This window comes from Liolophura sinensis, chromosome 7 (assembly GCF_032854445.1).
Source record: "Liolophura sinensis isolate JHLJ2023 chromosome 7, CUHK_Ljap_v2, whole genome shotgun sequence".
Classification (NCBI taxonomy): Eukaryota; Metazoa; Mollusca; class Polyplacophora; order Chitonida; family Chitonidae; genus Liolophura; species Liolophura sinensis.
The window spans coordinates 42,976,911-42,997,104 of record NC_088301.1 but is presented as its reverse complement, the minus strand read 5'-3'; the positions used below and the strand labels follow the sequence as shown (position 1 = coordinate 42,997,104).

The 20,194-nt window shown below is 37.6% G+C and overlaps 2 protein-coding genes across 2 annotated transcripts; one reads left to right on the top strand and one right to left on the bottom strand.

Moving 5' to 3' along the window:
* Positions 1-710: 710 nt before the first annotated feature.
* Positions 711-8,275, top strand: LOC135471881 (protein SSUH2 homolog). The gene is made up of 10 exons (XM_064751289.1): positions 711-791; positions 1,986-2,100; positions 2,330-2,423; positions 3,071-3,198; positions 3,834-3,896; positions 4,168-4,271; positions 4,691-4,783; positions 5,028-5,130; positions 5,645-5,746; positions 8,203-8,275. Exons 1-10 carry the CDS (start codon positions 742-744, stop codon positions 8,212-8,214), a joined length of 864 nt encoding a protein of 287 aa, XP_064607359.1. The 5' UTR covers positions 711-741; the 3' UTR covers positions 8,215-8,275.
* A 1,892-nt stretch (positions 8,276-10,167) lies between these two features.
* On the bottom strand, positions 10,168-16,360 carry LOC135470498 (ATP synthase subunit gamma, mitochondrial-like). Its single transcript, XM_064749478.1, has 7 exons — positions 16,303-16,360; positions 14,343-14,377; positions 13,989-14,120; positions 12,974-13,175; positions 12,379-12,522; positions 11,010-11,230; positions 10,168-10,620 (listed from the first exon to the last, which is right to left on the bottom strand). Exons 1-7 carry the CDS (start codon positions 16,338-16,340, stop codon positions 10,517-10,519), a joined length of 876 nt encoding a protein of 291 aa, XP_064605548.1. The 5' UTR covers positions 16,341-16,360; the 3' UTR covers positions 10,168-10,516.
* Positions 16,361-20,194: the final 3,834 nt, after the last annotated feature.

Genomic DNA, 20,194 nt, shown 5'->3' with positions numbered 1-20,194 from the left:
AGAATCTTTGGCTTTTGTGGAATAAGATTTTACCTGGTTAATATTATAGTGAGGTAAATTTTCAGGGATTTGCCTAATGTCACGCTTGTTAGTTTGGTAGAAATTTCAGGGCTTTTGCCCTATGTCATCATTGTTGGAAGATACATAATGATTACTTGTTTATGACGAAAATAACAAGTATGTAATACTTAACGTGCTTGTTGGAGGGAGCTTGGACAGCGTATCTGTGTGTGTATACGACACCTAACTGGCCCAGTTTGATGACTCAGTGGGCCTCTGCATAGCGGGTAGCTTAAACTGTCACACAAAGGGGTCGTGGGGTCAACAATCCAGTTATTACTCGCTCAGCTCCCGCTGTCTACCCAAAGACTTCACAACCAGGTTGGCCTATATACCTGGTGCTTTACCGTTTAAATCACTGAAAGCACTAAAAATTTTAGTGTTTTGCGGCTTGCAATTCCTACACGAAGGATCTATTAATTCTCACCTGGCAGCTCTACAGTGATTAGCCCTGAAGCCTTATCACTTTACACGATAACCCCTGATCATACGGTCAGGCTTAATAGAAAATGGGTATATGGGTAGCAATCAGACAGGTCAACAGGTAGAAACCGGTTGTCACCGTCAGAAACTGGTATCTTACATAACACCGATATGGATATATGTTTGCTTGACGAGGTCAGCTTGGAGGAAATCTGGGGTTTGAAGAAACCACTTGTACCGGGGATTCTGTCACCGCAAATGTACAGCATGGACACGGACGTTATTCCTTTAGTGAATATATGTGCAAAGTAAGTATGAAGAACTATATGTACAGGTATACATTTATGGACTTAAGTTGACTCGGTGTACATACATTAATGTGTTATATATAGGCCTGTGTCATTGATCTGTGGAAGAGACCAATATCATGTACAATGTATAAATTTAAACCTGTCAGTGTATAGCTGTTATATACGGCGATTTAAAACGCCCAAGATACATTTATATACATGGACGGTGTCGTCAGCAATTTTGTAGAGATGGTCGATGTTGGTGTAAAGCTCACATTTTTCTTTGTGTCATGTTCTTTTCCTTTCTTTCGTGATATGCCGATATATAATGTATTCAGTTTTGGATTATTTTTATTTTATTGGCGTTTAAGGCCGTCCTGAAGAAGTTTTCATGCATTAACATGACATCGGTAAAATGTCGAGGTATCTGAGAGTTATCTCCCTTAAACATAAATTACGTAGGGCATGTATCATTTCTCCTGGAAGGTTGGATAGTTGGCAAATGAATATTTTTAAATCTACGTCGTTGTTTTCTTTTCTTATGGCTATTCATGTCGTCAGTCTTATTCAACGCTTGAACATTAGGCTGTCATGAGATTAGCTTTTCACCTGCTCTCACAGACCTATATACATGTAGCTGGAACATGCTAGAATATTAGATACAGACACTAACGGGAGCTGTTCACCTTTCATTGACCACTTAATTACTGACTTCAGTTATTAACTAAAGTAAGTTGGTTGACTTTAAGCAACATCGCTTAGGAAAGCGCCCTGTAAAGCCAAATCTCATTGGGTAACATTTATCCGTTTGATAGTTGCTTAACACCATCGAAAATTTTAAACGCATTGGAGATCAGTGTTATGGTGAAGGAAACCGGAAGAAACGGTAAAACACTGACATATGGAAATATTGTTGATGAACTTTCCCACGCCTACTGACATTCTGGTCTGTGGAAGACAAGTGATCTTCAACGAACGTTATAAATATTGTCCAATCGATCATTTGCTATCACAAAGGCAAGCAGTGGCAGCGAGAGAATGCATAAATTCCCACATTTTATGAGCTCAAGACAAGCGTCCCGCTGCGTAACGAGTGTAACGTATAACCGGCGTAAGAAATCAATAAGTTGAACGTTTAATCGTAAACGAAACAAAAATCTTAAGTTCCTGCAATTCATGTTTACTTTACCGGTATTTACCCTTTCTTGACAGTGATTGCCCTCTGCTGGAAGAGGACGTGCGTGAAACACTCAGACAGTTTGCTGCCAATAGAGCTGTTGCGTGCGAAATGGTAATCGCAAAGATACACTCCGCAATGGCGTACCATGTAAGACATGACAAAACATTCACAACTTTTCTCTTTAGGGTTTATATTACAGTAGTCCTAAACTAATGTTATCTGAAGCTCCATACCTCTAGTTTTATATAAACATTCGGTAGTAGGCCTATTATTTATCTGTATCAGAATCAAAAGCTTTGATGACGTTAGGGTACGTTTCCTAAAAATGTGTTTCGATTAAAAGACTCTTTATGACAAATTTGTATTTTGGATGCAGTACATTTTGGAAACGTTCGTGGAGAGCAAAACTATACAGCGGAAGCAACAGCCGTTTTGTGGTGATTTGGTGGACGATGAATTTACACTCGATGGTAGGCATTATTAGGCTCGAAGACAAGATACGATATACAATATGCTGTCTGTGCGAACATCCTCTACATCATGTTGTACAAATTCCCCAACTACAGAATCGTATAAACAAATCTTGGATAGCAATCCAGATCAAGATCATCATCAAAATATAGACCTAATGGATTGCTGTTTGGTCAAACGCCAAGCAGTGTTTAAAATTTCTTTAAAAATCCGTCTATACCTTTTCCATCATATTTGCTTAAAGTCAGACAAATATAAAACGCCGGAAAAAACATATCATACACTGTATATTGTATTCATGGTGGAGGTATAATTAGGCTTATATAGCAGCAGATCTAGCTAGTATTTGTTTAATATTTGATGTAATACAAAATATATACTTTTTCTATGAAATTTCCATTGAGCCGATGGAATTTTAGCCTTGATTATTACATATTAGTATTCGACTAGGACACTCTCAAATATCAGCTTATAAATAAATAAATGTTACTTAAGTGGATTTCCATCCATGGTATCACACTTCCGTTCGCTAATAGCTGCTTGAACACGTAGTCGAGCAACCATGAAAACCTCGCCAATTTATATCTTCTCAGTGATTCATTAATAATTCTAGCCTTTATGCATGGAGTCATTATTGGTTACTTAGGCAGCTCGGAAGAAATTTGCTCCCAGTGGCATGAAAATATAAGTGAGGGGAACATAGAAGTCCCTCCTCGTTGCCAGTTTGAAGATGGTGAAGAAGAAGTTATACTTCCCCAGTCTGTCGTTGCAGAGGTAAGTAACTATCTATTAATCTATCACTAACTATTTGCTGTGTCACTATTACTGCATCACCTACCATTGTACTATTGCTGCTGATCTATAACTGCAGCACTATTTTGTGTGTAGCTCTATTCTACTGTAATTATTACTACACCTATATTACCGCAATACTATTACTGCAGAGCTAATAATAATGTTGCTGCATTACTATTATTACACCTGCATTACTGTAGCATTATTACTGCATAAGTCTGTTATAGAAGCGTTGTTGCTGTAGCACTATTACTGTCGCACTATTACTGTATGGCACTACAAACACTATTTAATACAGCTTTACAACTGAATATACATGCATAACTGTAATATACATGCACGCTTCAAGCCATAATGATGTCCTTGACAAATGCACCGCTCTTCCGAATCACTTTCTTGCTGCTCGGTATGTTAGAGTAATAATACTAAAACAATTAATAGATATAAGGTATGCCGTTAGATAGACGAAACTAAGTTTTACTCTTATGTTGAGAGATAACAGTATAGCAACATTATACCATAGAGGTATTGGCCAAAAGAAATGGTAACACGAGTGGTATAGAATTTAGTAAGATCAAGAAGCATATGAATGCCATTTTGGGAATCTCTTGCAGGACTGTAACCATTGCGAAGGTCCCGGTAAAATGAAATGTCCGTCTTGTAGAGGAACACGACAGGTTTGTTGTCATACATACATGTATTCAGTACAGCAAGACAGTGAATGAATGCTTATGTATGTATGTACCTTAATTAAGTTAGATGTTTTCTTACATGATATTTTGGAACGAATTGATTATTCACCAAAACAGAATACCTTTACCGTTTGAATACATACATTGTAATACAGTGATCATACCAGTTCTTGTTATAGACTTTACAGAGTAGCGCTGCTCTGATTAAAACCTGCAAAATATTTCAAATCAGATAAATGATATTTTGTTTATGCAGAATACATGTATCGCTTGTGATGGTAGCGGCAAAGAGAACTTAGGTGACAGAATATTGCTAATGCGACAATCATGCGTATGGTGTGGAGCAACGGGCAAGAGGAGGTCAGTTATAACTGTAAATATATGGATGTGTACAATGATTTCTCAGCTTATAGAATAAAGCGTATTTATAAGTATATATATGTGCCTTATTATGAGACGGGTCATTATCCTGAAAATTCGTGTTATCGAACAGGACTGAATTTATTCTAAATTATCATTCATATGACAAAATAAATTGTGCTTATACTGAAAAAGCATTGATTTATCAGTATAAATATATCATTTGTTCAATCAACAGATAATGCATCGTTATTAACAATTAAATAAGACAGATTTAGTATCTGAACAATTCAGCTAGTCTACATGTATTTGGCAACTTTATATACCTCTTAATTAACACTACCACATCCCCCAGCGAATTCCACATCTTCAATAAGATTACATGGTACATGTCAAAGACCAAATTCCAATCGTTACAGGTGCCACAAATGTAAAGGCCGTGGGGTATATTTCTGTCGAGCATGTAAAGGAAAAGGAGGTATACGAAGTTACCGATCTTGTTCTGTTAAATGGTAAGTTCAGTATTGAAACTTTCCAATAAAATCGTCAGTTCTCTTTTCTGATTTGGCCATAAGTGGGCTTGTACATAAACATTCCGGCATTGACAAACAAAGAGTTTATGGTCATATATAATACATGTATGATTATGTTAGTGATGCTATATCATAAATGCAATAACATGGATTCCTTAATCCCAAATATGAACCGTTTCATAACATATGTAGAAGCATCACCTTGTTTTCCCAAATATTTTAGGCAGACTTTTAAAGATGAACATACAACGCTTCCGTGGGATATACCTGATCAGCTGGTAAAAGATGCTACTGGAGTAACCGTTTTGGAAGGAGATGTTTCTGCTGTAAGTATATATCACACGGCATCATCTTACGATTTCATCTATCTGTAATGCTCACAAAGCTTCATTAAGTTAGGTGTCTTCAATGCTATAAACAGCATCGTAAATGTGATGCTGTTTATTACAGACACGTATAGGCCTAGTAAGAAACTTCACTTAAGGTTAAAATATGGCTAATCTGGAACTGTATACCGGTACACAATTTTTACCATTTTACGATGAAAGTTAATAAAAGCATACAATACGTCTAACGCAAATATTCAATTCGAATCGTCGGTTTTAATATGGGTAATCTGGCGAAATCGTGAAAAAAAAAACAAAAACGAGAGACAAAGTAGGCCTGTATTGGTCATCCCGGTGTAAAGAAACAACATGGGACTGAGTGCGTCGGGTGTTATGGAGAAAGTGTCTTCGGCGTGGCATTCCACTGAGTAATCTCTATATTGTGCTGACATTTGAACATGCCATTTGTGCGTCGTGAACTCTAAAGCACGCAAACAGAACTTTTGACTTTCAGATTTCCCCATTGACTATTTTACCCGAGGCATTGGTTGACGTTTGCAAGTCATTTTTGGAGGCACGGTCTAAGATTAAAGCTTCCCAAAAAATTCTTTGTCAGGTAAGAGCTAACAGAGAAATATTCTCTTACCCTCTTTATACATCGGCTTAAAGGTATTGATTTATTTGATTGGTGTTTTACGCTGTACTCAAGAATATTTCACTTATGCGACGGCGGCCAGCATTATGGTTTGAGGAATCGGGTGGGTTAAACAGTAAGAAGAATATATATATGCCAGCACTATATAGGACATCCGCTTATAAGGTCTTGTCATGCATGCAATGGTATATCTTTAGAGCTTTGGAGTTACATGTGTGTATGGTTTAATTTTTTGGTGCGTATATAATTGATAAGACCATGAGAATTAGCATGGAACATCCAGTTATGTAATTCAGAAGTTGTCACAGTGATTATAATGTCATTTGCATACTGGGATCAGTGACGTCACATCGCGTTTTGCCACCTTATATCTACAAATTGCAAGATTTCTTCATTAAAAATGTTGTCTATATACAAAGAGGTCTATGAATGCTTTCGCCGAATGGAATATTTCAAGAAAACAAAATGGTTGTGGCGTCACTGATACCCTCTGGTTCAACGCAAACCACCGCATAGTATCTGGTGATGTATAATCATTTTACTCGGTTAAAAAAATTCTGAAGAACATAAATCGATAATTGGACAGTGTTAATTTAATGAACTTTGATCTGATATATACTTCATTTTAGTGTTGTATTTGTATGCTGGTTCAACCCTGTTTGGGCGTTCAAGGCATTTGTAGAATTCAAATGGCGCGGTGACAATATAAGCGATCAGTGGTCCGCCCGATATTGCCTTCGTTGATTACAAGGCCACTTGTACATGTATTCCAGCAACTAGCCTGCAAGTCTGTAGGATTTATACTTGGGGAAGAGAGTAACTTAAACAAGTTCAGTTCAGATGTTCAAATCTTTTTTTGTCATTCACAGCAGCATCGATGTCGGGTTATTCCAGTGTCTCAAATAACTTGCAAATACAAGAACGACGTGTTCATATTTTACATTTACGGTGCAGAAAGAGCGGTATACAGTCCAAATTACCCAGTGTCACGTTATGAATGTGTGTTGTTGTAGCCCGGTGTCTGTGTTCGAAAAGAGGTGTCCTTTGACTTAATCCAGAACTATCGATACAGGAGAAATCCACTGGTTTTCACATGCAGAGAACATAAGTATCTCTTGGTGTATCACATAACCGGGGGACAATATATAAAACAAATAGATTTAAAAACTTACTGCTCAGTTAGACAAAACGTTGAAGACGTGAACACCAGTGGTCTTATTGGCGCCGTAGTTGTGGCATCACTAGAGCAATGTAACAAAAGCCTACTCTCAACCCAAGCAATAAAGGAGACAATGAACATGAAACACTGATCGTGTTGCATAGCGAATCGTAGGCCTACATATCGTCTTCAATATTAAATCCTCCAATAATGAAAGAAGTATATGTAATGTAACAATTCTGAAGGCGGTCTCCTAAACGAACTTCGAGATAGGTAGAGTATAGATTTGTATATAAATGTATATGGTTGTCTGCTCTGTTCTTGATTCTTAGACCAATAAAACGACATCCATATTTGTACATGTGTAGTATTAATTGGCTTGCTGTTCTTGCATGGTTGTTCTGGAAGGAAAGGTTACATCGACATGATGCTTTTATGAATTGTTGTAATCAAATCGCGATTGAAATAACCAGTATTTGTATTCCACATGAAAACAATTTAAATTTGATGTCATGCATAGAATATCAACTGTCTTCCATGTATCACTGAAAAACTGATGTCTTGCGTGTCATATAGCAAAAATATACTATTTTATATATTATTTCTCACATATTCCTTTGGGTACTAAAGGTTATTTTGAAAATTAATGGTCTGCGATTATGGATTTGGAATGCCCCTTCATGGTATTCGAGTGGCATAGGAATGTCGGAGGCACTTACAGAATTAAATAGCATATATAGTCTGCATTGAATTAACCTCACATTGAGACATTCATATACAATCGATGTGTATCGTTCCATGCAATGAAGGTAACTGTTGACGTTTTGCTATGACAAACCTGGTAAGTTACCGGAGTAATAGCAATTTCCTTTGGTCAAAATGGCTGCATGGTACAAACACAAGCCGGAGGTGTATACCTCAAGAAAATATATGATATACATGGCAGTTTAAAGTGAAACCCACATCGTGGTATATATATAAAGAGTAGCAAGAAATAACCTCTCGACTGGCTTTTTACTACAAATTTTTACTACAAAAAGGGCAAACGAAAACTTTTCTCCATGTTGATTTAAATTTAAGTAATATTATGTCTGTATAGTGAGTAAATGTAAATGCTCGTCGACTGGTGTTGAACGACGTATTCAAGAGTATTTCACTTGTATACAGGGTGTCCCAGAAGTCGTGCACCATCCTGATTTTCATTTTTTTTCTGTGTTTCAGAGTTTATACTGATTTTAAATTTTTTTCTCTCTTTCAGAGTCAATTATGACTAACAAACTAACAGTACAAGAAAGAGATGAATTGGTTTTTATGATTGGAAGAAATGGGGCAAGACACCGCTCTGTAGGTCAAGCTTTCAACCTCAACCTGGATGATGCGCGACTTCTAGGACACCGTGTGTAACGGCTGTCAGCTTACATTGGAAACCAGAGTACTCGAAATAAAACACAGGCCTTGAACGTACTTTCTCACATGTGACGCAGAGTTCCGATACCATATATACAGCGAAGTCATTGTTTCTGCCATGATGGCAGCTCAGCAAACACAAGAGCTCGGAGAACACACGAGAGCTTAAAACACAACTCGACTGTTGCGTCGAGTTCGATGATCTCGTTTATACAAAATAACGACGCAACTCAATTGGATGCCCAGCTTTAAACGCGACTTCAAACCGGACCGGTCGTACGGAGTTGGTCACAGATGCCGAAGGTCGGACGGCTGCATACTGAGTAAAACTAACTCCGATTCCATTTGAGTCGCGTCGTTATCAACTAAAAATGGAAACCCGATATGGTACTGGTTTGTCGAGAAATACAAGAATGCGCAAAAGGTGAACGTGAAGTATGAATGGCGAATATAATCTGTCGTGCATTCCACACTCCATTACGTGTAAAGTTCAAAAAGCCATGTTTCAAAAAAAAATAACCCAGTTATTACAAATCAGTTCAACTGTTGTCTTCTAAATCTAAGTTTTCCATAAATTCATGCCATCAACGTCTGTCTATATATCTGAAGGACGAGAAGCAAACCTGCGGAAGTTATTAAATCAAACATAACCGTTATTCTGCATACATGTGTGCTGACTGACTTGGGCATTGGAAGTCCGTGTATCCCCCGCATGAATCCTAATGACGCGCCGATAAAATTACTAGCCAGTTTTTCGTCTTTCCTTTCCGGTTCACCATGGATGATCATGGGTGAATTCCATTCAGGCAATATTGCTGCCATTGCGTGGCGAAAACTTTCCCTATCGCAGAAATGAATAAACTATTACACTTACTTTCAGTACCAAGTACTCCGCGTTGTCCCGTGAGAATCATTCAAGGCGACTTGCATAGTATCTGACAGACTCGATTACAGCAGTTTGAAGAATATTCAAGTCGAGAAGTGGAATTTCGTATTACATGAACTGCATCCACACAGTTGTGCTTTTTCAGCAACACTACTTGTCACCTCATTTCATTGGTGTTTCACCCTAGTCTGAAGACTGTTTCACTGGAAATGACAGTATGGTCAAATTTAATAACTGGAGAAATCTAGTCAGGCCAATGGAAACCAGGGCATTTCCACAAAGTACCGTACCTTCTCCATAATTACCGACACTCGCTAAATGAGACACGCTGGAAGTGTGCCAACAGATCATAAAATCTCAAGCGAAGCGCTCAGAGTGTGATATCTGCATGCCAGCTGGAGTATAGGCCTACCCTGGCCTATGAAGTCAGCCTTTCCCCGACAACTTGCGATGTCATTTTCAGTATACACGCTTGTTTAAAAAAAAAATGAAAGAATATTAATACCGGAACATCAAAATATCTCTGCCATTTCCCTACCCAAAACTCTCACCCAGCTGTCTTAAACTATGCTATCCGATCGTTTTGTGGCATTTTTTTAAAATGAAAACATTAAACACCCTACAGCATTACGCATTATATCCACTCGTATCCCACTCGTATGTGGGACCCACATAAGAATGGAACATGGATGATTGGCGTTTGATTCACTGAATTAACAATGCTGTCTTGCATATATGGATAAAACACCCATTACTATAAAACACACGTGTCCGACTTGTAGACTTTCCATTTATTACTGAGTGTTATGGGGGGAACATGACATACCTTGTCTTTTGTGAGAGCTAGACCAGTGCCTGGTATAATATGGATTCAAGAAAGCAATCTCAAGGGTTAAAGAATACGTTAAAAAGCAAACATAAAAACTGGAGTAAAGTAACAATTTTATTTTTGTCAACCGTTTTATTGTCTTAGCATGGTTCTTGGAACTGTGGTCTTCAGCCCAGAAAACCCTGACCTGCATGAATACAACGGATAAATGAGCACACAAAAGAGACAAAACATTACACGCCTTGCAGTCTGGATAGAAGGCCTTACTCAGTCAATTTTAAAAGAGCATTCTGTATGATGGAGAAATTTTTACGAAATCCTGCAGTTGAAATTTCCTGAGAAGGGTCTTTACCCAGATTGACTTGAATGCTGTACATCTGGCTAGCACTACTGTTGGTTCTCCTGGTTTAATTTACAGATTGATTATTGGTCTCTATAATGAAACCTTGATCAATTCAAGGCTGCTGCGCCAGACACGATCTCAATCAGCTCCTTGGTGATCACAGCCTGTCTGGTTCTGTTGAACGTCAAAGTCAACTTGTCAATCATCTCACCTGCAAAATAAACAGCAAGTCTCTTATAGAACTTGTGTAGTGTGCATTTGCGTATGTATCATTGTATACTGTAATTCTTCAATCTTTTCACACGTTAGCAAGGTCTTTTATTCAAATACATTCTAAGGGCATTATTCTGTGGCTGGTAAAATTGTACTTGCATAATATTCACATCATACATATGTGAAAAGGTTGAGGAATTAGGGTATATGCCATCTGCCAATCCTACAAAAATCTGTTCATCCACAGCATATCTACCTACAGTAATTTATCTAGGACTACTGATAACCCCAGAACGGTAAAGCCCCAATCCATTGGGGAATTCTTTACAAATTCAGGCAAGATTTGTACAGGAGGAGAACGCCACCAAAATGTTAAAGACACCATACCTGCATTTTTACTGGCTCCGTCCATAGCTGTCATTCTGGAACTTTGCTCACTAGTTGCACATTCTTTTAGGGCAAAGTAGATGAGACTGGCCAAGGCAAACTCATTGTAAGATGTGAGAACGTCTTCATCTAATGAGTCGTACAGGCTAAGTTTCTCTGCTTTATTGACAGAATCCAGTGAATAAATGGGCATCGATGTGGTGTTGTAGGATACTACAGATCTGTGAAAATTTAATTTAACAAAATAGTTCAAGAACCATGCCACACAGCATCTTGTGATAAAAAGTTTAAGGTCATTTATATATATCCGGGTAAGCCCCACACCCTTTACATGTTTATAATCCCCTCTGTGTATACAAATGCTTAAAACAAATAATATAGCTATATTAATTATTTAGGATGAGGGGTGAAAACAGATCTAACTGGCAACAGCCATTCAAGCTGCATTTACAACCTCTGAGGCTGCAGCCAAGATAATGATTCACCTAAACAACTTGAAGTAAACGAAAACCGCTGAGGAACATGGTCAACTGCATTAATTCTTTATTTTCACCTTGACTTGCTTTGTTTAATATTATGAACCTTGAATTTTCCAGCAAAGTATTATTGGGAATACAACCATGGTCTCCACTATAATAAGAAATTGAGAGCTGAACCCACTGAGGGTAAGCTGCTAAAGCCAATACACTCTAATACATTACATTGTACCCAATGAGATTCTATATTCCATACAGAACTAACTATTAAATAGTTAGCCAACTTCTGTTCACACTAAAGAGGCTGTGCCGGAGAATTTTTTTTTTTTTCAAAAAGCTCAACATTGCGGATCAAATCAAATTTTGTGTATTTACAGAGAAAAGCACAAATCATGACTTTTAGTAGTAAAAGACTGTATTTATAGTGTAAAAGAGATTCTGAAATTTGAAAAGTCATATTACAACTAGTTTTATAAATGCTGGAACTTTATTACTGATTTCAAACAAAAGAGGCTGATATTTTGTGAATGTTTATTATTTGGGCTAAAAATAATGGAAAAAAATTGACTGGATTTGCACTTATAGTTTTATTTGGCAAAAATGTATAGTATCTTTGACCTGTCTAGCCTTGTTCTGTAGGACATTACTTTCATAAACTTCTTATGTTTATAAATGTTCACAACCAAACTTTTCTCCTTAACTTGTTGTAGAATTGTAATCGTAAATAGTTCTCCAACATTTCTGATTGGCCACATGCAACAATAGGCCTTTTTTTTTTTTTTTTTCACTTTTAGCAATGAAAGAGTTTGAACTCAACACTCCCCTATTGGAGAAATACATGGTTGGGAACTCACTAGATTCACATCATGACAAACTTATTTTAACAAACTTACTTAAAAATGTTGAAGTACAAAGTGCCAACATCAAACTTGAAACCTGTCTCTGTGATGGCTTCAGCTATCTTGCTTGCATCTGTGAAAACTGGTGGTTTCTTGCCAAAATCATTAAAATGAAGGAGCATGTTATCTGCATATTGTCTACAAATGAAAAAAGTTAAGATTAGCACTATGCTACATGTATAACACTTAGCAGTCAGAATATTGCATAGCAAATTACACATTCGGTACTAATCCTTCAGAAAACTTTATATTCAATAGATTTTAATTTCCAATACCAAGTCCAAAAAAAACAGCTAATACTGAAATCAAACTGTGAACCTCTGCTCAGTCTTGGTCTAAGTTAATATAAGGCTGCAATCTAAAATGATTTTAAGTCTTTTCACCTAGCCACTGACCACCTATTCACTGACATTCAGCAACAGAATTCATACAAGGCAGCAAGCAAATAACCCATGCATGAAAAATTAATGAATTATTCACATCTCTGATCCTAACTGATCCCATTACAGTGGGACTTTTATTAAATCACACAGGTTAACTTAAGGTTACGTTTCAGGCATCATACAAAGAAAGGAAAAATTCAAGATACCTCTGCAGCATGCTTCTGGCTTTGTCACCAATGGCCACAATTTTGGTGTCAATTCCCGCCTGCTGTTCATTCATCACTGATCGCACAGCCTTAACAATGTTGGTATGGACTGCCCCACACAGACCTCTGTCAGAGGTACATGCAATCAACAGGTGGTTTGGCTGACTCAAGTCTTGTTCTATCTCAGAGCGTTCAAAGAAGGCTGCACACAAAAAAAGTAATTGCCATATGCACTGCCATGAAAAACTTCAAAAGTCACACATTAATTATAAATGTTTACAAGTAGAACTGGAATAAAATTTTATGGAAAGAGGGCACTTGAAATTTGAGTAGATGTCATGTCTCCAGGCTATTATTTCAGCAATAGTTTTCACCACTCTCTCATACATGAGAATGGGTGCATTGTCATGACCGACTCACAGGAGTTGAGTTTCCTGCGGATATTAATTTGTAATACACAGAGAAATGATCTTACACATACTCTGGTACAAACAAATCTATTAAATAGACCTCTGATCCACTGTATAGTGTCCATTATCCCCTACTCCATAATATATTTTTAATATTGTCAGCTGTTAACTTTATACTTCTTGCGTCATTTTTCACATTCCCAGTACTGGGGAATACATGTCACACAAATGTCACCCTACAGGCTAAATGTTCAGAAACGCTTAATTTACATGCTATCAGCTTTTATCAGAAAAGTCACTGGTTTGTAAACCAATTTTTAACTAAATACAGATTCCAAATTGGTCAGTAAAAAAGTTTGTAAACTCAAATAGTTCCTGCCAAAAGCTCAATTTTTGAATTTTGGTTTGTAAAATTTTGACTTCTATGAATGAATCAACACCTGAAAACAATAATATCTCTTCATTTATTTGATTGCTGTTTTACACTATACTCAAGTATATACCAGCATTATGGTGGAAGGAAACTGAGCAGAGCCTGAAAACAATGATAAAATATCTATGAGTATTCGTATTTAATCCCGATAGTGAAATTAAATTGTCAGTACCTTGAGCTCCATGACCATAAGATCTAGCTGGTTTCAGCTCCCTCTCGGCTCTTGCAAACTTAGCTGCTGAAACCATCTTCATGGACTTGGTGATCTTCTGGATATTTGTAACCGATTTTAGTCGGATACGAACTTAATGTAGAAAAACAAAAATGCGAGTCATATTTATTTAAAATACATATGTTTCATCTTAAATGTACCTTTGCTTGTGGAAAAGGAAATAAGTTCTTGAAATATTCTGTTATGAACACAATTTATTTTGGAATATGCACTAAACTAAAAATCCACTAGTATAAAAATGTTGAAGCACAAAGTTCTTATTACATAATATAATAACAGGGGAAGACAACTTACTATCCTTCAAGGTGGCCATTCCACGCACCTGAGTGCTGGAAAAGAAAATGGATAAAAGTTTCATACTGGGCATTAAATGAATCACACAGAATTTGAATTGAACCTACAGTGTTAGTCGGACTTATTATGACACCATTAGGATAAAGAAAAAACAAAAAAACAAATCCAGTATGTTTTATGAGTTTGTGGTTTGTTTAGGTTGATGGCTATTTTGTAAAATTTTTTCATAGTACTGTAAACAATTGTTTTAGGAATTCATCAAGGCCCACCAAAGAAACATAATTTCAGACATGCATAAATGACTTCTTGTACTTTACTTCCATGCTGTTGTACAATGTCTCTAAATCTAGAATCTATTTAGTCCCACTGGATGATCTCTTGAACATGAAACACTTTGACCCCTGTGATGTTGTAGCCTCTATTAGCCAGCCATCAACACTGGTCAGGTGAGGGGACAACTGGAGGTGTAAACAAATTAAATTTAACCTGTGTGAGAAGACTTTACCATAAAATTTAAAAATTACTGGTTTCAGGTTAGAAACTTTTTATTTTTGAAAAGTAATCAGAATATCAATATGTCTGACCCTCAGATATGATCATTTCAGTGCCTATAAACTACGTACAAAAGTTTTGAAATCTGAAAAAATATCAACTCTTCATCAATTCAGCCCCATGTTACTTATAACCTCCTACTCCTTGCAAAGAACACAGATGCTCCAAAGTATGAACTTGTACTTATTCACAATATAATGAACATCAACTGGCCATGACGATGTCAGTATACTGCTACCCATCAAATCTCCACAGCCTCATATATGCATACATTTATTCACTTTCTCATCTTTCAATTCATCTTTTATTCCATGGTGATACTCAAAGCGAACCTGCTGTACTGACAGCTGGGACATATTAGGGCAGGTAACTGCATCAGGTTTTCAAATGGAGCGAACTTGTACATTGGCTTGGGAACAAACCTGGCTGAACAAAAACTTTGCCAAACTTAATGTCAGCCTACCCCCACCACACCCTACAATTTCCAGTGTAGTTATGATGGACCAGGCAGTACAGTCAGAAACTCTGATCAGGTGAAATAAAAATTTACATCACCTAATTTCGATCTAATTCTGTTTATGTGAAAGTCTCACTTAAATTTAATTACACAATTTTTGTCATAATGTTAATACACTATTTCTTCTACAATTTGGGACACCCAGTCTGCTCACTTTAGCCAATATATATGTAATTCTAGCAGGGATATTAAGTTTCTTTTTTCTCACATGGTTAGACCATCTAATGAACAAGATATTTATATCTTTGCTTTTCCAATGTAATATTCTACTTTGAACACTACCTATACCTGTCCCAAATTTTAGAAGAATTAGGGTAGATATATCTTGTTGTTGTTGTTGTAGCTCTGTTGGTCCTTTTGACAATAGTGATTAACTCGAAGCTAAAAGACTACAATATCCGGAAACATCTATCTCAAACCTGAAATCAATATTACACTTTAGTAAAGAATATATTGAAAAAAAATTGCAGGAAATCACAAACAGTTAACCGGTACACTACACAAGATAATTTGTCAAGCTTTACGGGGTGCCGGTGAAAGTGATGAAAGTGTTCTTTAGGGATTTTAGCATGACAATCTCTATTGTGTGTTGTCCCTCAAGAATGTCAATAGTCTATAATTACACTGTTCTTAATTTCGTTTCAAACCAATGTGCGAGTATCTGTACAAGTTTTGTCAACAGTTAACCAACGAAGCTACTAGGACAAAAAGAAGCACCAGGCACGAATGTTCAGTTTTTCATCTTCGGTTCAAGACATGCCGCTTGGCTCGGCAAATTTAAAAACAACATTGTGGTGTAAAATGATTTTTTTTTTAAATGCAGTGCATTATATGAGATTAGTGTAACTCACTGTGCAGTGTCATACAGATATCACAGTATAATTTCCTTACCATGATGGCACGAAGACCACTGCAGATCTTGAAAACATGGCTACTACCGGCTGCCAAGGACGAGGACACGGGCGATGAGGGAGGTGCTGCCACCTGGCGTGGAAAAGAAAGGAAAGAAGATTGCCTCCCCTCGAACACCTAAGCTGTCATAGCAATTATTCACTCACACCCTCAGCTCATAGGCCAAACTCTGATTGTGAACGAACAATTCAATAATAGTGTTAATTACAAATGTCAATAAAACTTATTTAGAGCTTGGAAAACGGCTACACTTTACACAAATTTAGAATGCTTTTAGTTCTTTCAAAATGGGACTACATACGGTCAATTTAATTCGACGACAAAACGACGAATAAAATATTAAGCTTTATAGGCATCTGCAAAGTCTCAAGTATTTAAATATCTTTTATTAATATTGTAAAATCCTTTTAAAATTCCCAAAATATGCCAGTTGAATTGAATTTCACGGCCCTATATATAAGCCTTTGATAGGATAGATCAAGTTAAAATGTGATGCAGTCAGGGCTGTTTACTTTGTAAAGCAGACTAGCCACGGACTTCTACAAGAACTATAGCTAGATACTGACATCGTCAGTTAGGAAAACGTTCTGTGAAATGTAATAAAGAAGTTTAGCGTCAGCAGCTCGGAGTTGCCCAACACATTGTCTACAGGATTGGTGCACACGCCTGTTGTGCTACTTGGCACAAAAGTAGTACACAGGACTACAGTCCTACATGTACAGACATATATGGGTATGTATAAAATAAAACACTTTCATTAACACATTAGATCAGTGGCTCTTACATATATTAATGCCAAACATTAAGTGGATTACATCATGTTACATTCGCCCCGATATAGGTCCAAGCTATATGCTTAATAAATACAAAAATAACATACACAAGGAACAACGTACAGATCTACGGTCTCAAAAGAATAATTGCATTAGGCCTATTCATTTCATATCATCTTATTTGGATGTTCCGTCAAATGTACCCACGCTATTGAAGGCTTATACGACCTTTTCAGTGGCCTATAATGGACGGTTAAGGCCTCCACCTCGAAGTCGAGAGACCCAGAATCAAACACGGGTCGGCTCGTACCAGATTATAAAAATGACATTTGTTGCTGCCTGCCTTGGCACTCAGCCCTAAGAGGTTATAAAGCAAGAAAACAGGACTGGTCTGCATAATGTGACTCTTCGGAGTGTCATGTCTGGCGTCATGGGAATGATAATGCATTGGCACCAGCATCAGCTCTGCTATGGAAGCTGATAGAGGACATTTCGTTACCTCGTTACCTTGACCTTTCTTACGCCGAGTGAGACAGCGAGGGAGCGAGGGAGCGAAGCGAGATAAAGAGGTAACAAGGCAGCGAGGTAGAGAGGTAGCAAGAGAACGAAGCGAGGTAGCGAGACGAGTAATTTCTCTGCCTCGCTACCTCGCTTCGCAACCTCGCTGCCTCTCTACCTCGCCGCCTCGGTATCCAACGAAAACAATCAGGAACTTAGTGAATCTCCCACTGCTCATCATTGTTGGGGGCCTGTCGTTATTTTACTACAAGCAACCCCGATGCCTTGTTAAGTATTACATCATTAAACACGACTACGTCACTCAAATCCCAGAGGCCGATGAGGTTAGCGCACTACTAGGGTGGCGTAATGACGCAAGAGCCTCTCGCCAATGTGGTCCCTGTGAGCTCAAGACAGGCTTCCACTCCGGTCGTACACGGGAAGGTCTGTAGCAACTTGCGGGTGGTCGTAAGTGTTCCGAAGGCTCTTTCTTGTTTCCTTCCACCATAATGTTGGTTACCGTTGTATAAAGTGAAATATTCTTGAGTCCGCCGTAAAGCGACAATAGATTAAATAAATACACGAATGTATTTAAATAAAGAATAAATTAAATTTCAGATTCCTACCATCAACCGATACTGAAATATGACGTAGTCAAGATTAATAATACGGACAACGGTGGAAGGAAAAGCGATCACTATATATGCCCCCCAAAAAATCCTGTATCAGCGCCATCCTCACCCACATCCCCAAAACTACACTTTTTCATCAGAATTCACATTGCTTCCCTTTGCATCTTAGGTACACTGAGTACGTACTGACCTACTCCGATATAACATCCGGCCAAGAGTGTCAAGAACCCAACTTGCACGCGGTGTATGCCTCAGCCTGACGCCTAAGTGATTATATAATAACTGCTCCCCAACTCGCTATCTTTCTGCCTCGCTCCCTCGTCCTTTGCTAGGGTTACCCTGCTATTCTGAAAGAGACAGTATATGTACACGCCCCTATAACGGCTGCAATAATGCCACATCGTGAAAAGAACATTATGTATACATATTTTCACCGGTATCTTGTTTTTTTTTTGCTAAATCCACCTTGATATACTGTGGTTGTGGTGATAACTGGAAAACCACTATAAATACATGTCGCAATGACATGAGACAGCCTACACTATCAGTAAAGCAGGCAAATATTGCTTGGTACATGCAGGTTTGCACATCGTCCGATCATTCGCCCCACCAAATTACATGCATGTCAAACACGAGTACAAGACCATTCGACAATGATTTGTTTGATTGACTGAGGTTTAATGTCGCTTTCTGCATTATTTCCGTCATGTCACGACAGTGCCTCCCTTTAGCGGGATGGACCTCAAATATTTTATTGTCTCATTGGAACACCAGACGTGATGTCTCAAATATGCATAGTCACATTATACTCAAACCGAGCCGACCAATGCTTGGCTTATTCTCCTTATCTTGAGTGCCAAGCGAAGTAGTGCCAAGACTACCGTTTTAAACGTCTTATAGGTGCATATGACTCGGGATTGAACCCTGGGGCTTCCATTAACGAGACAGAAGCTCTATACTCATGCCACCGCAGATGGCATGTAACTGAAAACTTTAAATGAACGTTGATTACATATAGGCCTAAGTGAATGCAACCGAAGTCAAGAATGTAAGAGTAAATATGAAATATGGGCCTACAACTGATGCCAATGCCATGTCAAAACTCCTGGTATTTTCAGATATTATAAACTGAACTATATTAAAACAATTTTATGAACAAGAAATTATAAGAGATACATAATACTAGAATCATCCTGTTTGAATCAAGTACATGCAGTAGTGGAACCGGAAAATCACAGAAATTTGTTATCATAGAATGACATTTAAGCCTTGGCGAGAGCATTAAAAAATCCATTGCATTAACTATAAATATGCCAGAATCTCAAAATGTCATTCCCAAAGATGTGTTTTTATTTTAACGCCAATTTGCTTTTATTTATACTATCACTTGTACAGGCTTCTATATATTATTCGTGGCTATATACTCCACAAAGAAGGCCTGCTTATATATTATATAGGCTACTACAAGACTACATACCTTTCATCTTCTAGAAAGTATGATTGCATATTATACAAAGGCATACATTTTAGGTTCTGCAAGACCTGTCATGACAACACTGAGAAGATACGATGTTTTGTTTTTGTCTATGTGACCCTTTTCCAACAAGAGCGAAACCATAACTATACATACACCACAATTAAAGTTTAGTAAATGGCAAAATATCATGTATTCACATGGAAATTTGCATTTGTGATGCCCACTAAATGGCTTGATATAGTATAAAATAGACTATGCATGCCCACTCAAATGCTCCAACAAACGAAAATTGAGCATTTTGAATTATCTGTCGGTTTAATGAACGATTTTCAGGAGGATTCCTCATGTCGGTCTCTTCTTTCTTGGCATTTCTATTTGTAGTTGTGAAACAAGTTCAATCTGTAATCTGCCTTACCAGGGTTCATCTGTTCCATCAGTTACAAGATTTGATTCCCTTGGTGAGCCCCATTTGCCTGTTCAAGTCATTTTGC